The following is a 16,977-nucleotide window of genomic DNA, read 5'->3' on the forward strand; positions in this document are numbered from 1 at the left end:
AGTCGCATAGAAATGGAAATAATGAAGAAATAAACATGGCCAAATTAGGCCCAGCTGCTGCAGGCTGGCTCCCAACCAGTTTGTTCTCTCTGGAGCTGCCGAGGGTTGAACGCAGCCTGTTCCGTCTGCAAAGCAAAATGATGTCTGTGTGTATGCGTTTGCTTTTTTTTTAAAAGGCCCAGCACTGACAGAGAGAATGGGAAAAAGAGAACTCAGAGCTTCAGCCTTAAGCAAAGGAAGAGGAAGCTGAGGGAGGCGGAGGTGAGGCCCCGCTGGCAGATTCCTCATCAGAAACACACAGAGACACACCCTGAGTTTGCTGAGAGCATTTTGTTTAATTATAGCTAAGCCCTGCCTGCAGTGCAAGGAGGGCCACACAAGACTGTACACAGAGAGACACCAACAAAAGAGAGGAGGACGGTGCATCAACGGTCCTTGCTGGGAGGTGCCAATTCAGGAGGAAATCCCCCTCTGTGAGGAGACGCTGTGGTTCACTCCAGGGGGCTCAATGCTTATCTATCCACTTCGCCAAAGACGATGTCCTGGGTGCCTGAGGAAGAGGAGGAGGAGAGGCGTGAAAGCTGCCAGGGATGGTGCCTACAGCCTTCATGTTAGACATTTGGCAGCGGAGGGCATTGAAGGGTTGCAGTCCTAGCCACACTTCACAATGTGATGGGACTTGCTCCTGGAAGAAGCATGCCTAGGAAGCAGGCTGCTCTGCTGCAACCCAGTGCTTTGCTTTTTAGGAAAACGGGATGCCCATCATCAAATGTTAGCAGACAACTTGGCCCACCCCACAAACTCCATTATGGAAACTCTCCCAAGTGTGGGCTCTCCAGATGTTCCTGAATGACAGCTCCCATCATCCATGGCCATTGGCAACATCTGGAGGTCCAGAGGTTCCCCACACCTGCTCTGACACTTGGTACGAGTCAACTCCCTCTGCTCGTTCCACGATGAGAGAAACACTTTCCGAATGTGCTCAGAGGGAAACGTCGTCTTGTCCATGGGTAGGCAACCTAAGGCCCGGGGGCCAGAACCGGCCCAATCACCTTCTAAATTCGGACTGTGGACGGTCCAGGAATCAGCGTGTTCTTACATGAGTAGAATGTGTCCTTTTATTTAAAATGCATCTCTGGGTTATTTGTGGGGCATAGGAATTCGTTCATTTTCTTTTTTTCCAAAATATAGTCTGCCCCCCCCCCAGGTTTGAGGGACAGTGGACAGGCCCCCTGCTGAAAAAGTTTACGGACCCCTGGTCTTGTCTGACAATCAGATCCTCCATGGAGGAGGTAGACCCAGATCTGATGGCTCAGCTGTGGATTACCATATTTTTCGCTCTATAGGACGCACCTTGTTTTAGAGGGGGAGAACAAGAAAAAAATATTCTCCCCCTCTCTGCTCAGCGGCCCTTCAGCAAAGCGGCAGGAGAAACAGAGCCCCTTCCATTTCTCCTCCTGCTTGGCTGAAGGGGCGCTGCGCAGCTCTCCGTCTCTGCTGAAGCCGGGAGAGTCTTGCTCTCCTGGCTTCAGCAAAAGGAACCTGAAGCCTGTGGAGCGCAGCGGGAACTCGTGCTGTGCTCCGGAGGCTTCAGGCAGCTATCCCTGAAGCCTGGAGAGCGAGAGGGGTCGGTGCGCACTGATCCCTCTCACTCTCCAGGCTTCAGCGAAAGCAACGCAAAGCCTCCGGAGCACGTAGAGAGCGCTCCCTCTGCACTTCGGAGGCTTCGTGTTGCTATCGCTGAAGCCAAGGAGCCTGCATTCACTCCATAGGACGCACACACATTTCCCCTTAATTTTTGGAGGGGAAAAAGTGCGTCCTACAGAGCAAAAAATACGGTAAATTAGCCCCGGAAAGGAAGCATTTAAGGATGGGGAAAACTATGTCCCTCCAGTTGTTATTGGACTCCAGCTCCCAGTAACCCCAGCCAGCGCAGCCAATGGTCAGGGATAATGGGAGCTGAAGTCCAGAAACGTTTGGAGAGTGCTGCAGGTTTCCTGACCCTCGTACAGCAGCTGAGAGACTGAGGCTGCAGTCCTAACCCCACCTCCTTGAACATATGTCCCATTGAATTTAATGGGACTTGCTTCTGAGTGGGCACAGTGAGCACTGCAGACCGAGTCCCTGGGAATTCCGCCACCGGAATCCTCCATCTTGCTACTGGCAGGCTGCTATCTCTTCTGCCAAAGGGGCGTCATTCTGCCTGCATGGATTATAAGCACCTGCTTGGCATGTAGACGGTCCCAGGTTCAGTCCTGGAAATCTCCAGGCAGGTGCACCTCACAGAGCTACAGTTACCTGCTTCCCACCTGCCTGCCCTCCCCCTCCCCTCCCCCTCCCCCAGCCAAAAAGTCAAACGAAAAGAATGGAAGTCAGACCTACCGATGATGGCCACCACGTCCGCAAGCATGTGACCTTGCGACATCTTATCCAGCCCAGCCTGCAGAAATGGGTAGGGGAGGCGAACATTTAAGAATGTCTATGGATTTGGTGTTTGTTTGCTTGTTTTCAGTAGAATTAAATGTTAGATGGATGGGGCAAAGAGATAAAAAGATCAGGAGAAGCAAACAGCTGGTCAGACCATCCTCCCTGCAGTACAGGGGTGAGGAATGTCAGGGCCAGGGGCCACATGCGGCCCCCAAAGTCTCTATCTGGCCCTCAGGACTCTCACTGCACCTCCAGCCCACCAAGGGCCCTGCTTTGTACTTTCCTTCAGTGCTTTTGCCTAAACTCTGATCATTCCTTTTCCTTGCCTGGATGGAGAGGGGTGTGTGCAAGGAGGATCATGCCTTCCCCATCCCTAATTCAAGGTTTAGAAGTGTCAGAAAGTGGAATAAAAACAGCACACAGGTGGCTTACACCAGATGTGGGGAACTGCTGCTCCTCTAGATGTTGCTGAATGACTATTCCCATAAGCCCCAGCAAGCACGGCCAGTGGTCGGGGATGATGGGGATTGTAGTCCAGCAACATCTGGGAGAGCCAAAGGTTCACCACACCTGGCTCAACATGTTCTCCTAAACAGCCTCCCACCACAAATGTGACAGGAGGGAAAAAGCAGAACTGGAAACCAAATTTAACTTGCTGAGGAATCTCAGCCTTGATTTTAAAAAGCATTTCACAAGGTCTAGAAACTTGAGGGTTTATTTTTTTAAAGAAAAACACAAATGCACCAAGCAAACAATTCCTGCTGAAATCATATGAAGCCAGCCTGGATAGCTCAGTTTGTTAGAGCGTGGTGCTGAAATGCCAAGGTTGCAGGTCTGATTCCCATATGGGACAGCTGCATATTCCTGCACTGTAGGGGGTTGGACTAGATTATCCTCAGGGTTCCTTTTCCAACTCTATAATTCTATTAATCCAGGACCGTTCTAAGACTCCAAACTTGCACCTACGTTTCAGGGCTTAGCCCCGCTGAACTCAACAGGACCAACTTCTGAAGAAACATGTAACATGTAAGTTTGTGCTGTGAGTTAGGTTTTCCGCGGTTGAGAGGCCCAGTGATCTGGAGAGATCAATTTGCCTCTCTTGCAAGTTCAACTGAAAAGGAATCATGTAAAAAGAAACACGGGAATTTGCTTAACTCGGAGACAAGATTCAGAGGGGTCAGCATTTTTCTGGAAACACTACAAGTTTTGAATGAGTTTTGTTGTACCATGCAAAACTCACATTACCCTCCCTGCATGTGCACCCGAAACCACAACCGAAACACAGAGTTTTCCCAACTCTAGGTGACGAGAAGAGGAACACAATAGAGGAAGGAAACATCCCCTACACACACACACACACAAGCACACACACAAACAAAAAACAACAACATGCCAGTCAAACAAACGAGCAGAAGCATACAGTCCCTCTTTTTGCAATGCTGAACTCTCCTAGCCTGTAAGGAGGAATGACTACCAGAAATAGTTCAAGGAAGAGCCGGGAAATTCCCCCTGCCAGCCCCCTGAGCAAGTATTTCCAGTGCCGTTCTATTAAAACATGCAGCAAGGACACCTAACCAAATCTGAGGGCCATGACGTATTGCCATCTGCTTTTCCCAAGACAAAGAAGGAGGGGCAGGGCTTGCCATGACCCTCCCCACCCTAGCTTACTGATATCAAGAAGCTTATATAATAACAATATAATAATAATTTATTATTTATACCCCGCCCATCTGGCTGGGATTCCCCAGCCACTCTGGGCGGCTTCCAACAGAACACTAAAATACAATAACCTATTAAACATTAAAAGCTTCCCTAAACAGGGCTGCCTTCAGATGTCTTCTAAAAGTCTGGTAACTGTTGTTCTCTTTGACATCTGGTGGGAGGGCATTCCACAGGGCAGGTGCCACTACCGAGAAGGCCCTCTGCCTGGTTCCCTGTAACTTGGCTTCTCGCAGCGAGGGAACCGCCAGAAGGCCCTCGGCGCTGGACCTCAGTGTCCGGGCAGAACGATGGGTGTGGAGACGCTCCTTCAGGTATACTGGACCGAGGCCGTTTAGGGCTTTAAGGTCAGCACCAATACTTTGAATTGTGTTCGGAAACGTACTGGGAGGCAGTGTTGGTCTTTCAAGACCGGTGTTATATGGTCTCGGCGGCTGCCCCCAGTCAAAAGTCTAGCTGCCGCATTCTGGATTGGCTGTAGTTTCCGGGTCACCTTCAAAGGTAGCCCCACATAGAACGCATTGCAGCTTCCTTTGTTGGGTTTTCTACAGGTGCCTCATTTGGGACAGACAAAGGGTACACTGCCCCAGCCTCACTCGACCCTCAGCCAGCCCCCCCCCCCAGCCCCTCTGCCTGCCTTCTTTCTTACATTCAGCCCAGAGGGTGGCCCAGCCTATCAGCTTCCTCCTCCTTCTCAATCTCAGAGTTGCCCTTGTAGAACATAGGGATAGTTGGGTCTGCCCTTGGTTGGCTCTGGCGCCACCTACCTGCCTCCCACCCCACCAGTCCCAATGGGCACCGGCCATTTCCCCTTTCCTCCCTTGTCCCTCTTACCAGGTGGGCGAATCCTGGAGCCTTTATCTTGCAGCGGTAGGGCCGGCTGCTTCCATCAGAGACCAGGTACACACCAAACTCCCCCTGCAGGATGAGAATGAAGAGGAGCAGAGGAGAGGAGATTTAGATGACCCAAATTGGGAAGCCGGGTTACCATGGTACATGGGGTGTGAGAGGGCGGGGAGAGAGCTTGAAGCAGAGCGTGGCTTTAGAACTTCCCCAATGAGAGAGTTGCAAAGGATTCTGGGACTCCAATGAGAAGAGGCAGGCAACATAAAAAACGACACGTCCACACTATGCATTTAAAGCTGTATCGTACTGCTTTAAAGAGTCACGGTTTTCTTGCAAAGAGTCCTGGGAGCTACACTTCGTTGAGGCTGCTGAGGGTTGTTAAAGGTAAAGGGGCCCCTGACCATTAGGTCCAGTTGTGGCCGACTCTGGGGTTGCGGCGCTCATCTCGCTTTACTGGCCGAGGGAGCCGGCGTACAGTTTCTGGGTCATGTGGCCAGCATGACAAAGCCGCTTCTGGCGAACCAGAGCAGTGCACGGAAACGCCGTTTACCTTCCCGCCGGAGCGGTACCGATTTATCTACTTGCACTTTGACGTGCTTTTAAACTGCTAGGTTGGCAAGAGCAGGGACTGAGCAACGAGAGCTCACCGCGTTGTGGGGATTCGAACCGCTGACCTTCTGATCAGCAAGTCCTAGACTCTGTGGTTTAACCCACAGCGCCACCTGCGTCCCTTCTGAGGGTTGTTAGGACACCCCTAAAAGAGCTACAGTTATCAGAGTAGTTTAACAATCATTCTCTCTTCCCAGGGAACCCTGGGAACTGTGAGTCTAGGCTGAGAATTAAGCTCCACAGATGCTCTCATGGTAAGAAGGAGGTATACCAGAGGGCAAGATTTGGCTGGCGACCCTGCTGACAGCAAACTCAGGCACTGACCAGATTGAAGTAAAAATGGGGCCTACGATGAAGAAAGTGGAATCAGCATACTTGCAAGCATCCTGGGGCTTCCAGAAGTAAGGGGACAAATCTTTTTTTGGTGGTGGTGGGGGAATATCTTAAAAATGCACCAATATCTTTAAAATGCACCAAGGAAACCCAACCACAGCCCAGCGTGGACTGAGCATGCTCAGTAGCTACAGAATGCTGAATATCGGTTTGGTGCAGGAAGAAGCAATGGGAAAGAGGGAGATCAGAGTGGCGGAATATCCAGGGAAAGGGCATGTCTGGCTGGAGCCCAGAATGGGAGCTCTCCATTTTGTTGCCGGTCCGCTGTTCCCTCCAACTGCTCAGAGCACAGGACGGTACCTTGGGTGCCTCTATAGCTGTGTACGTAGCTCCAGGGGGCACTTGGTATCCCTCTGTGTACAGCTTGAAGTGGTGGATCAGGGCCTCCATGGAAGTCTGGCGAGGGGGAATAAAAGATACACGCACACTGTAAAACCCAATAAAAAAGTTCCTTCCAGTAGCACCTTAGAGAGCAACTAAGTTTGTTATTGGTATGAGTCTTCATGTGCATGCACACTTCTTCAGATACAGTGGTACCTCGGGTTAAGTACTTAATTCGTTCCGGTGGTCTGTTCTTAACCTGAAACTGTTCTTAACCTGAAGCACCACTTTCGCTAACGGGGCCTCCTGCTGCTGCCACACCGCCGGAGCACGATTTCTGTTCGCATCCTGAAGCAAAGTTTTTAACCCGAGGTATTATTTCTGGGTTAGTGGAGTCTGTAACCTGAAGTGTATGTAACCCGAGGTACCACTGTACTGTAAAACCCAGACAAAGGAGAGAGCTTCCCCGTTTCACCACCAGGAGGTGCCACCTCAGCTCAGGGGTGGTTTTGTTACCTTCATCTCTGCCCGCTTTGGAGGGGAGATTTTGGCATCGTCCACTTTGATCTCCCCCTCAGGCATCTTGTTGAGGGCCTGCAAGATGATACGGAGTGATTGGCGCATCTCCTCCACTCGGCACAGGTACCTGTGAGGGAGTGTGGGGTAATGGTTAAAGGTGACAATTCAAATCCCTATCTCAGTCATGAAGCTTGCCGGGGGTGGGGGTGGGGCAGTGGCCATGGTCTCTCAGCCCATCCTACCTCACAGGGTTCTTGTGAAGATGAAACAGAATTGGAGGAGAAGGGCAAATACCACATTCAGTTCCTTGGCAGCAAGGTGAGATACAAATGCAATAAAATGTTGGGCCTTCTAGTAAAAAAACACAATGGTGTAGACCCAACTAGTCTTGAGCAACTGGTGTGGCATAGTGGTTAGAGTGTTGGACTAGCAGCTGGGAGACCAGGGTTCAAATCCCCACCTGGCCATCAAATTCACCATCAGTCTAAGCTACCTCGCAGGGCTGTTTTGTGAGAATGAAGTGGGGGGGGCAGGGGAAAAACCTTGAAAAGGAAAAGGGGAGAACCACACATGCCACTTTGAGCTCCTTGAAGGAAAGGCGGGATATAAATTTATCGGTTTGTACCCAATGTTAGTCCTACTTAGAACAGACCTGCTTAAATAAATCAACATGAATAACTTAGGGCTAATCGGTTTTGGCCAACTAAATTCTACCCAGAGCAGACCCACTGGGTCTAAGTTATACATGCTGTTTAATTTCAATGGGTCCATTTTGACTAGACTAACATTGGATATAATCAAATACTATACAGAACTTGGCTGGGTACCACCCAATGCTAATATTAAAATTAACAACAAGCCAGGGAGCTAGATAGTGAAGAACCAGACAGAGAAAAACCCCAGGAAGGTCCCATTAACAGAGCACACCAGGAAGGGAGCTAAGGAACAGACTGCCCACCTTCAGGCCAGAGAGTGGGCCCTTTAAGAATCTAGAGCTCATCACAAAGAGGTGGAGCCTGAGAGCAGGAGCTTAAAAAGGCTTATTCTTCTCCCAACCTTCCAAGGAGCCAAGTTGCTCATGTGGAGTTCTCCATGGTCCTGAAATGTTTGACCGGCAGGGCCTCCTTCTCCCAGGGATCCTGCATCGAACCAAGCCAACACAAGCATGGCTCTTTTCAATCCAAGCTCTCTGCAATTGCCACAAGAATTGGGGGAAGGAGGGGTCGGCAGTGACAGCTCATAATGGACTTGGCTAGAAAGTCAAGTCAAAATCTGTAGGCAGGTGAGATAATATTTCAAAAGTGGGAGGCTTTGGAAGGAATCCACGACCCATCGCAGCAGAGGAAGACATTGGATGAACCATTTTGACTGCTCTTATGACGAGAGAGACATTGTGCTTTTTGAGGCATTGTATACTATTACTGAGAAGTTGCTGGACAAGCTCTTGGGGGTGAGCAGACCACCAAGTGCAGGTAAACCCCCCTCCAGAAAGCGGAACCACACCTGTCGTAGCAGTCGCCTCGTGACCCAATTGGGACATCGAACTCCACCTGGTCGTAGACGTCGTACGGCTGGGTTTTGCGAAGGTCCCACTGGATCCCTGAGCCACGAAGCATCACTCCGCTGGCGGGGAAAGAGGAAGAGGAGAGATGCAGGAGGGAAAACGCAGCTTTTGTGCCCAAGGTTAAAGTGAGCACCCACACAATGCAGGACGCCCTAATCCTGGTGGACACCAGCTTCACCACGTGATTTCACTGCTCCGTTACCTAAAACCATAATTGAGAGCTTCCTCCGACGTCACCACTCCAATATCAACTGTCCGGTTTTTCCAGATTCGGTTGTTTGTCAGCATCTGGAGGGATGGAGGGAAAGAAAAGATACGACTAACTGAGCCGTGGAATCTATATTGGAGGAGTGGGGAACCCCAACCAGCTCTTCCCCCTTCAGATCACTGATTTCCAACTAGGCAGTTGTGCTCATGGCACAATTATCAGGTTCTGTTTTATATTTCTCTTAGGACAGGGTTGGTGCTATTGAACTATACCTCCCATCATCCCCAACCATTGGGCTATCCTGATTACAGGCAGCTGGACCCCAACAAGATCTAGAGGGTCACAGGCTCCCCAACCTTGTTTTAAAAGGAAGAAACCATGGAGAAGAACAGAAAGTGTGGATGTCACAACAAACCATAGTTTAAGCATGATAAGCCATAGCTTAAACGCAATAAACTATGGTTTACTGTGACCAGCACAAGCCTAGGACTCTTCTTCCCCTGCTCCTTCTTTAGCACGGGCGCTAGAGCCTGAAACTGTGGTTAATTTTAACTCTGGTTTGCAGAAGTATTTATTTTATTTCAAGCAGTTAAAGCCACTTCTTTAAAAAGGAAACCTCTAGGTGGTGTACAACATAAAAACAGCACTGTTGAAACAAAAATACAACATTAATACCCTTGAAACAAAAGCAGGAATTCATACAGATGAAAATGGGGTCTGATCTTTTGGCTCAGGGAGAATCTGAGTGAAAAGATACATCTTTTACAAGTACAAAAGATCTTTGGGGGAAAAACAAACAATCTCAAGGAGTGCCCCCCCAACTCCCATGAAAACTGAATGTGCTCAGTAGGCATGAAATACTGCCTGCCTGTTGGAGGGGAAACTAGAGGAGGAGCATAGGATGGCTGAAAGAAAGCACATTTGTTTGACTGGCACCCTCAAGAGGGGTTTTAAAAAACCCAAACAGCAGGAGCCTGCCACAGTAGCTTGGGTGGTCACCGAGAAACCTCATGGTAAGGGCTGCCCCCCCCCCCGTTTGTCAACAACGCCTCACCTCTTCCACCTCGTCTATCCGGATGGAGAAATTCTTCACAAACTCATAGATGTCATCCATCAGCCCGAGAGGCATGTCCTGAGTGACAGGGATGGAGAAGAAGAGAGGAGCAGATGCTGAAAAGACATTTTGGGATTGTGTTCAACTAAGACTAGAACCGACAGTGGATACAACCCATGGAGAGAGAGAGAGGTCCTGGAGAACTAGTGGTCTTCCCGTCTCTGTGAAAAACAAGTCTTCAGACCTGCCCAATCCAACCTGGCTGTCCACCTGTCTGGTCACAAAGCAGCCTTCTCACCTGGTGTACCCCTCCTGGTCGGACGTAAGCAGCGTGCATCCGGGCTCCAGACACCCGCTCGTAGAATTCAAACATCTGGAAGGCAGACAAAGAGGGAGGGAAGGGGAACATTTTACAGGTGCAATCTTGTGGACAGCTCCCAACTCGCCTCTCCCATTCTGCCATGGGCCAGTGGCTTCCCCACCTGATGCCTTCTTTTGGGCTAAGGCTGGCTGGGGCTGACAAGAGCAGGGTTGGACTAGATGACCCTTGGCGTGTCTTCCAAGGACTCTACAATTCTATGATGCTATGCAACGCTCAGTGTTTTTGACTAGGCCTGGCTGGGGCTGATAGGAGGTACAGTCCCAAATACCTAGAAGGCACCAGACTGTCAAAGGCTGTAGGTTTCTTGGTTTCATCCCCAACATCTCAAGTTCGCACAGCTACGAACTTCGTGCTTGAGGTGTCAGGATGCTGCCACACATCACGGCAGGCAGCACTGGGATAAGAGAGAATAACATTCCTACACCGCTGAGCAAGAGCCCTGTGCATGGCTCAGTAAGTAGAGCAGGAGACTTGTAACCTCAAGGTTGTGGGTTTGAGCCCCAGGTTGGGCAAAAGATTCTTGCATTGCAGGGGGTTGGACTAGATGACCCTCATGGTCCCTTCCAACTCAACGATTCTAGGATTCTAACTCTCCGTGTACGCTGTGCCACAGGGACCAGAAAGAGTTGTGGGTTTTATGGAATCTGCCCGGGCTTGCTTCTTTGGCATCATTTAGAAACTAGCAGGAGATGCAAGGTGCAGTAGGGCATTTATGCCTCGTCCCACCACCTCCAAGAACTTTTTTTGGGTTCTGACTTTGTGCACAGAGTTCTAATGCAGGCTTCCACAATAATCAGGACTGGAAACCTTGTCAATTACTTTTTAAAAACAGAGGTTAATATGCTCAGGACAATGAACCTGGCACCGTTTTTGAGGGATGTGTGTGGAGTCAGAGAATACCTTGAGCAGAGTCAGGAAGTCCCTTCTTATATGTCACCCTAACAACCATCTAGGGAGGTATGCCAGTAGTCTTATCCCTCTACTGGAGATGGCAGGGTAGAGGGCTTGCCTAATGATCACCTAGGCAGTTTTGATACATGAGGATTTAAAAGTTCAGAACTAGAACTCTGAAACTTGTCTGGGAACAAATGGGCAGCCGGTGTTGAAGCTGGCAGATGGCACTCCATGCCACCAAGGCCACTTGCGTCTCCGATGACAGCGCTGGATCCAAGAGTACTTGCCTTTTCCCTCTCCTCAAACATCCAGAAGAAAGGAGTCATGGCCCCAATGTCCAGGGCGTGGGTTGTGATGGCCATGATGTGGTTCAGGAGACGTGTGATTTCGCCAAAGAGAACTGGAAAGGAGGCAGAGACTCAGGTTAGCTACTGTGAACGCAGAACCGGGGGCATGTAAGGAAATGGATGGGGAGGGGAGATAGGGCACATATTAAATGCTACGATCCTAAGCATGTTTACTCAGCCCCATGGAACTCAAAGGGGTTCACTCCTTAGTCACTCTTTAGGACTGAGGCCTAGGACACAGTGAAGGGGTGAGGTACCCGTGACCCACTCACATCCCCAATGTGATGGGCTGGCTGGATGCAGAGGAGAGGTGGGAGGCACTAGCTGGGGAACCCCCCCAAGGGAAGAAGACCCAGAGCCAGGAGATCCCTGGTGGTGGGATGATGATATTGATCAGAGAGAGAAGAAGGGAGGACTGGGAGCAGGAGGTGTTGGAAGCTGAAGAGGTGACAGGGTTTAGGGAGCAGGAAGAGTCTATGTCAGAGAGCAGTCCAGAATCAGAGGCAGAAGCGGAGGAGGGGGGCCAAGAGGCAGAGATCAGGCAGGCTGCTGAAGAAGCCAGGGCAAAGGGCAGCTCTCCACTCCCCATCCCGCTCTCACAGAACTTTGCCAAGACATGAAGAGGGTGGAGGAAAGAGACAGAAGATGAAGGAGCCTCAGAACTTGGTGGGGGGACACTTAAGGAGAGGTGGGAAGGTGGGGAGCATCTGCCCTCGCAACTGCCTCATTGGGACTAGTTCTGCTGCGAAGAGTTGTTGTGCTTACTGGCCTGAGCTGTGTTTGTTTCTTTGAATAAAGAGTTAACTTCACTGACACATGAGTTATTGCTGACCTGACCCCAATACCTGCCCGGACACCCAGCCAACACAACCAACAGGCAGGCAGGGATGATGGGAGCCGGAGTCCAACAACATCTGGAGGGACACAGGTTCCCCTTCCCTGATGTTGGCTTGTTTAAAGGTACACAAACCAAGGAGGAAACATGGGCTGCAGTTCAGTTGCACTGCTTCATTTGCTAGCTGCGAGACACACCCTCGTAAGCTGCCTGCTTTGCTTACTCACCTCGGATCCACTGAGCCCTCAAGGGCGGACGGATGTTGAGCAGCTTCTCCACTGCCAAGGAGTAGGCTTGCTCGTTGCACATCATAGAGACGTAGTCAAGCCGGTCAAAGTAGGGCAGAGCCTGGGCCAGAAAAGGATAGTTTGAAAGCAGCTAGAGACTTGCTCAAGGATCTTCAGAACATATTAAGAGTTTGACTGGATCAGGCCAGTGGTACCTCTCGCCCGATGTCCTGTTCTCACAGTGGCCAACTGGAGGCCCGTGATGGGAAGCCTGCAAGCGGGACCAGAGTGCAAGAGCAGCTCCTGCCACGATTACCTGGAGATAGGTCTTGTACTCTATCAGCTTCTCGGTGCCCCGGTGAAGCAAGCCGATGTGGGGGTCACATTTCTTCACAGACTCCCCGCTCAGCTCCATGACCAAACGCAAGACCCCGTGAGCTGCAGGGTGCTGAGGCCCAAAGTTGACGGTCAGATTGGAGACATTTTTCTCAAAGGGCGGGTCCTTGTCTGTTGGGGTCAGAAGAGCACATGTGAGACATCTTGCTGGTAAGGCAGGAGAAGGGAGACCTTCCTCAAGCTAACGGCTGCACTTACTCGTAGGCCAGCAACTGGGGAAACACATCTGTGGGTGGGGCAAGAAGCAAAAGTGGGAGGAGCAAAGGATATTACTTTTACCCAGGGATGGGGAAACTCAGGCTTGAGGGCCTCGGGGCTCTCTGCAGGCCACACACCCTCCCGAGCCACACTGCTTACCAGCCCTGCTGTGTCTCTTTTGCAAGCATTTTTTTCTGGCTAGAATGTGTCATTGAACTGTGATGATGCCCCTTGCTGACCAGGAGACAGAGAAGGGTGGGTGGGTGTAGAAACCTCGGGTTTTGTGTGGCTGAAGGTAGCTTACTGTACAAAGGTAAGGGCAAAGAAGGGGGAACCTTCCAGGCGCCACCTAGTAATAATAATAATAATAATAATAATAATAATAATAATACTGTAATAATAATAATAAAATTATGCTACCCATAATTGCCCAGTAGTGAGAAAGGCCAGAGGCAAAAGTGGGCATAGCAACAAATGAGGATTTTACCTTTCTAAAGCTAGTTTCTTCACACACTGTGTTTGTTTTTTAATGAGATTGTTTTATTTTGATTATGTGTGGATGTTCTGTAATTGATCCAGCATGGAAGCCAACCTACTCAAAAGCAGACCCCATGAAATTAATTGACTTAAGCTAGTTTTTGGACTACAACTCCCTTCATCCCTAGCAAGCAGAACCAGTGGTCAGAGATTATGGGAGCTGTAGTCCAAAAACAGCTGGGGACCCAAGTATGAGAAACACTGCTACATCAATAAATACAGCAGAACAATATTATATTTCTTCCCACTGAGAAACTCCACATGAGATGGAGACTCCATTCAGTTTTATGGAGGAAACTCACCGTTCCAGGGAGGAGGGACCCATTTTTCCATCTCTTTTGTGGGATACATGACGGCGCCTCCATACTGCTGGACATACTCCACATCAGGCTGCCACTGCTTTCCTCTAAGGAAGGGAAGAAGAAATGTTAAGATCTGCTCAGGCAGCAACACTCAGTATGAACCTGAAAATAGGATGCTGACTAGCTTGTGTTGTAGGGCAAGCCTTGGCACTAGGATAGATGCTGACCTTGGGAGACATCCACCAGATCTGGCTCCAGATTTGTTTTCCTGGCTTTGAGTCAGTTGTCCGTAAGACCAGCCCAACACTGTACAGTGGTACCTCAGGTTAAGAACTTAATTCGTTCTGGAGGTCCGTTCTTAACCTAAAACTGTTCTTAACCTGAGATACCACTTTAGCTAATGGGGCCTCCTGCTGCTGCCGCGCCGCCAGAGCACAATATCTGTTCTCATCCTGAAGCCAAGTTCTTAAGCGTCTGTAACCCGAGGTACCATTGTATTTTTATTTATTTATTTTACTGGCAGCTCAACACAAGTTTATTTTTGTATTTAAGGAATTTATACCACATCTCAAAGCAGCTTACAGGGGCGAAAATAAAAGCGCACTATACACAAAATTTAAAACATAGATTCCAACCTCTCGCACTGCCAACAAAGACAAACAAATAACGAACCTACCCACAAGGCACACATACACTATGCCAGGCTTCCTCAACCTTGGCCTTCCAGATGTTTTTGGCCTACAACTCCCATGATCCCTAGCTAGCAGGACCAGTGGTCAGGGATGATGGGAATTGTAGTCTCAAAACATCTTAAGGGCCAAGGTTGAGGAAGCCTGCACTATGCAAAAGAATGAAAAACCATCACTTCTGGGTTCCCGCAACATGGCGGATGGACGGCGGATCTGACAGCTCTGTCAGATTCGGCCTCACGGAGCCTCCGGGGAAGAGCAAAAGGGTGATGCGCTTCTCCCCCAAAACCCAAGAGGAGCATTGGGGTGTCTCGGGGTCCTGCTGTTCACAGACGGCGCCTCGGCATTGCAGGTCTCTGTTCTCCATCCCGAGAGGTGCAGAGGGTGGGGGTGAAGCCGAGTGAAAGCGCCGGTGAACTAGGAACCATTGCAGCTCCGTGAAGCAAAGCCTGTGATCCATCCACAAGTGGTTACCATTCCAGTATATTAAAGCTGACTGCAAAGGTGAGGACTGTTTAATTTGATTGATTCGGTGGGGTAGAGGGAGAACGGGAGTGTTAAAAGGAAGTTTGCTCCCGTTCCTGGTGCTATGAGCATGAAATACATACAAGTGAAGTGTTGATGAAGTTTACCTTGGGAGATAAGTTAACTAATGAACAATAAGGATTAAAAGATTACACATAACTTTCGTTTATACTAATCTCAAGATTTTTTAAAACATCGAACTTGACTTGAACTCAATTTGAACTTGAATCTCTCCTATGCTGTGATTGAACTTGACTTAAAATGGAGGACAAAGCGGAGAAGGATTGCAATGTTATTTAATGGAAGAATACTACAAATTTCCTCTCTGGAAGAAAGATTGGACTGACTGAATCTACGGTACTTTTGGAAAAGAAATTTTTGATCTTTCAGAGTTGAAGACATCTAACCTAATGGAATTATAATTGTGGACTTATTTTATTAAAAGATATTAGCTTGTTAAAAATCAGGATAAAAAAAGAGAACTATAATATTCATTCTTAATATTAGGCTAAATCAGACTTTAAAATAACATTAATATTATAGTTTTACTTATATTGGTAATCAAAAATCATTTTGATGTGAATGGGTGTAAATATGGGAATATATAACTGTTAAAAACTGCTTTTGTGAGTAAAGTGGAAGGGCGGGAGGGAAGAGGCTGGAAGTACTGGTTTTCTTTACTGAGCATAGTGAATTGGCCTTGACAAAGTACTGATAAAGCCAAAATATTACCTTCCTTTGGTGGGAAAGGACTTTTTGTTTTGGAATTTAATCTCAGAGAGGAAGTTGGGAAATGGGGAGAGAATTGGCCCCCCTTTATCCCTCCAAGGAGCTGAGCGGATGGGTAGAAGTGGGAAGGTAAACAGCGTTGGGTACCGTGGTGACGGGAAGGTAAACAGCGTTTCCGTGCACTCTGGTTTCCATCACAGTGTTCCGTTGCACCAGAAGCGATTTAGACAGGCTGGCACAAACATCGGCTCCCTCGGCCTGAAAGCAAGATGAGCACTGCAACCCCATAGTCACCTTTGGCTAGACTTAACCATCCAGGGGTCCTTTACCTTTATACATTTACCTTACCATGCAAGAGCATATATAAAATAAATCCAGGCCTGGGGACTGATGCTGCTGGACTCCAACTCTCATCAGCCTCAGTCAGGACGGCATAGCTGTCAACTTTTCCCTTTTCTTGTGAGAAATCCTATTCGGAATAAGGGAATTTCCCTTTAAAAAAGGGAAACGTTGACAGCTATGCAGGACGGGTGTGTGTGCATTTATGTTAAGTACTATGGTCCAACATATGGTTCCCCACTCCCACCCCCAGCGACAAAAGGGGTTGCCCTACATGCAACGCAGAACGTCATTTGAATTGAGGTTCATCTCTTCTCTCCCCCAAACCTGTTTCAGTCTTTGGCCTCTGAACAGAAACGCATGGTGCGATGGACAGAGACGCTGCCTCTGGGCATATGCAGAGGGCGCCTTTCCTCACAAGCGTCCTTCTGCAAAGGCGATTGGAGGGCAGAGGTCTCACGTCATAGCACGGCTTCCATGAGGACTAGGACCTTGACATTTCTCTAGAAATTCACCGGGGTGGGAAGGGAGCCGCGTAGCCGTAACGGTAGACCCTCAGTCATTAAAACGAAAAGAGGGAAAAGCTATTTCCAGGGTGGTGTGAAAAGGGTGGGGGGTATTACCTGCTGGGCGCCGCCCCCAGCGCAATCCCCTGTCTCCATGACCCTGAAGGTGCCCGCAATCTCCACAAAGCCCTGAGCGCCGCCATCTTCCTTGCGGGGCTGCGGCAACCCACCGACGTCAAACCCGCGCATGCTCCCCTTTACTTCAGAGCTTCGGAGCGGCCATTGTAGGTAAGGGCAAAGGGGGAACTCCTTCCCCTCTCCTGCCAAGGAGAGAGAAGGGCAGCCGACTTCACATTGGCCGCGGAGCGAGCTGCGCGTGCGTAGTAAGAGCACTAGGAAGTTGCCGTAAAC

At 49.4% G+C, this 16,977-nt stretch overlaps 1 protein-coding gene across 1 annotated transcript; it reads right to left on the minus strand.

Moving 5' to 3' along the window:
• Positions 1-315: 315 nt before the first annotated feature.
• NDUFS2 (NADH:ubiquinone oxidoreductase core subunit S2) lies at positions 316-16,865 on the minus strand. Its single transcript, XM_080984714.1, has 14 exons — positions 16,684-16,865; positions 13,779-13,882; positions 12,662-12,852; positions 12,346-12,466; positions 11,224-11,336; positions 9,959-10,033; positions 9,661-9,738; positions 8,601-8,686; positions 8,338-8,457; positions 6,832-6,961; positions 6,295-6,390; positions 4,981-5,064; positions 2,383-2,440; positions 316-550 (listed from the first exon to the last, which is right to left on the minus strand). The coding sequence occupies exons 1-14, from the start codon at positions 16,767-16,769 to the stop codon at positions 513-515; spliced, it is 1,380 nt and encodes a 459-aa protein (XP_080840840.1). The 5' UTR covers positions 16,770-16,865; the 3' UTR covers positions 316-512.
• Between the last annotated feature and the right edge of the window lie 112 nt (positions 16,866-16,977).

Source organism: Podarcis pityusensis, assembly GCF_964106645.2.
Source record: "Podarcis pityusensis genome assembly, chromosome: 16".
In the NCBI taxonomy this organism is placed as follows: domain Eukaryota; kingdom Metazoa; phylum Chordata; class Lepidosauria; order Squamata; family Lacertidae; genus Podarcis; species Podarcis pityusensis.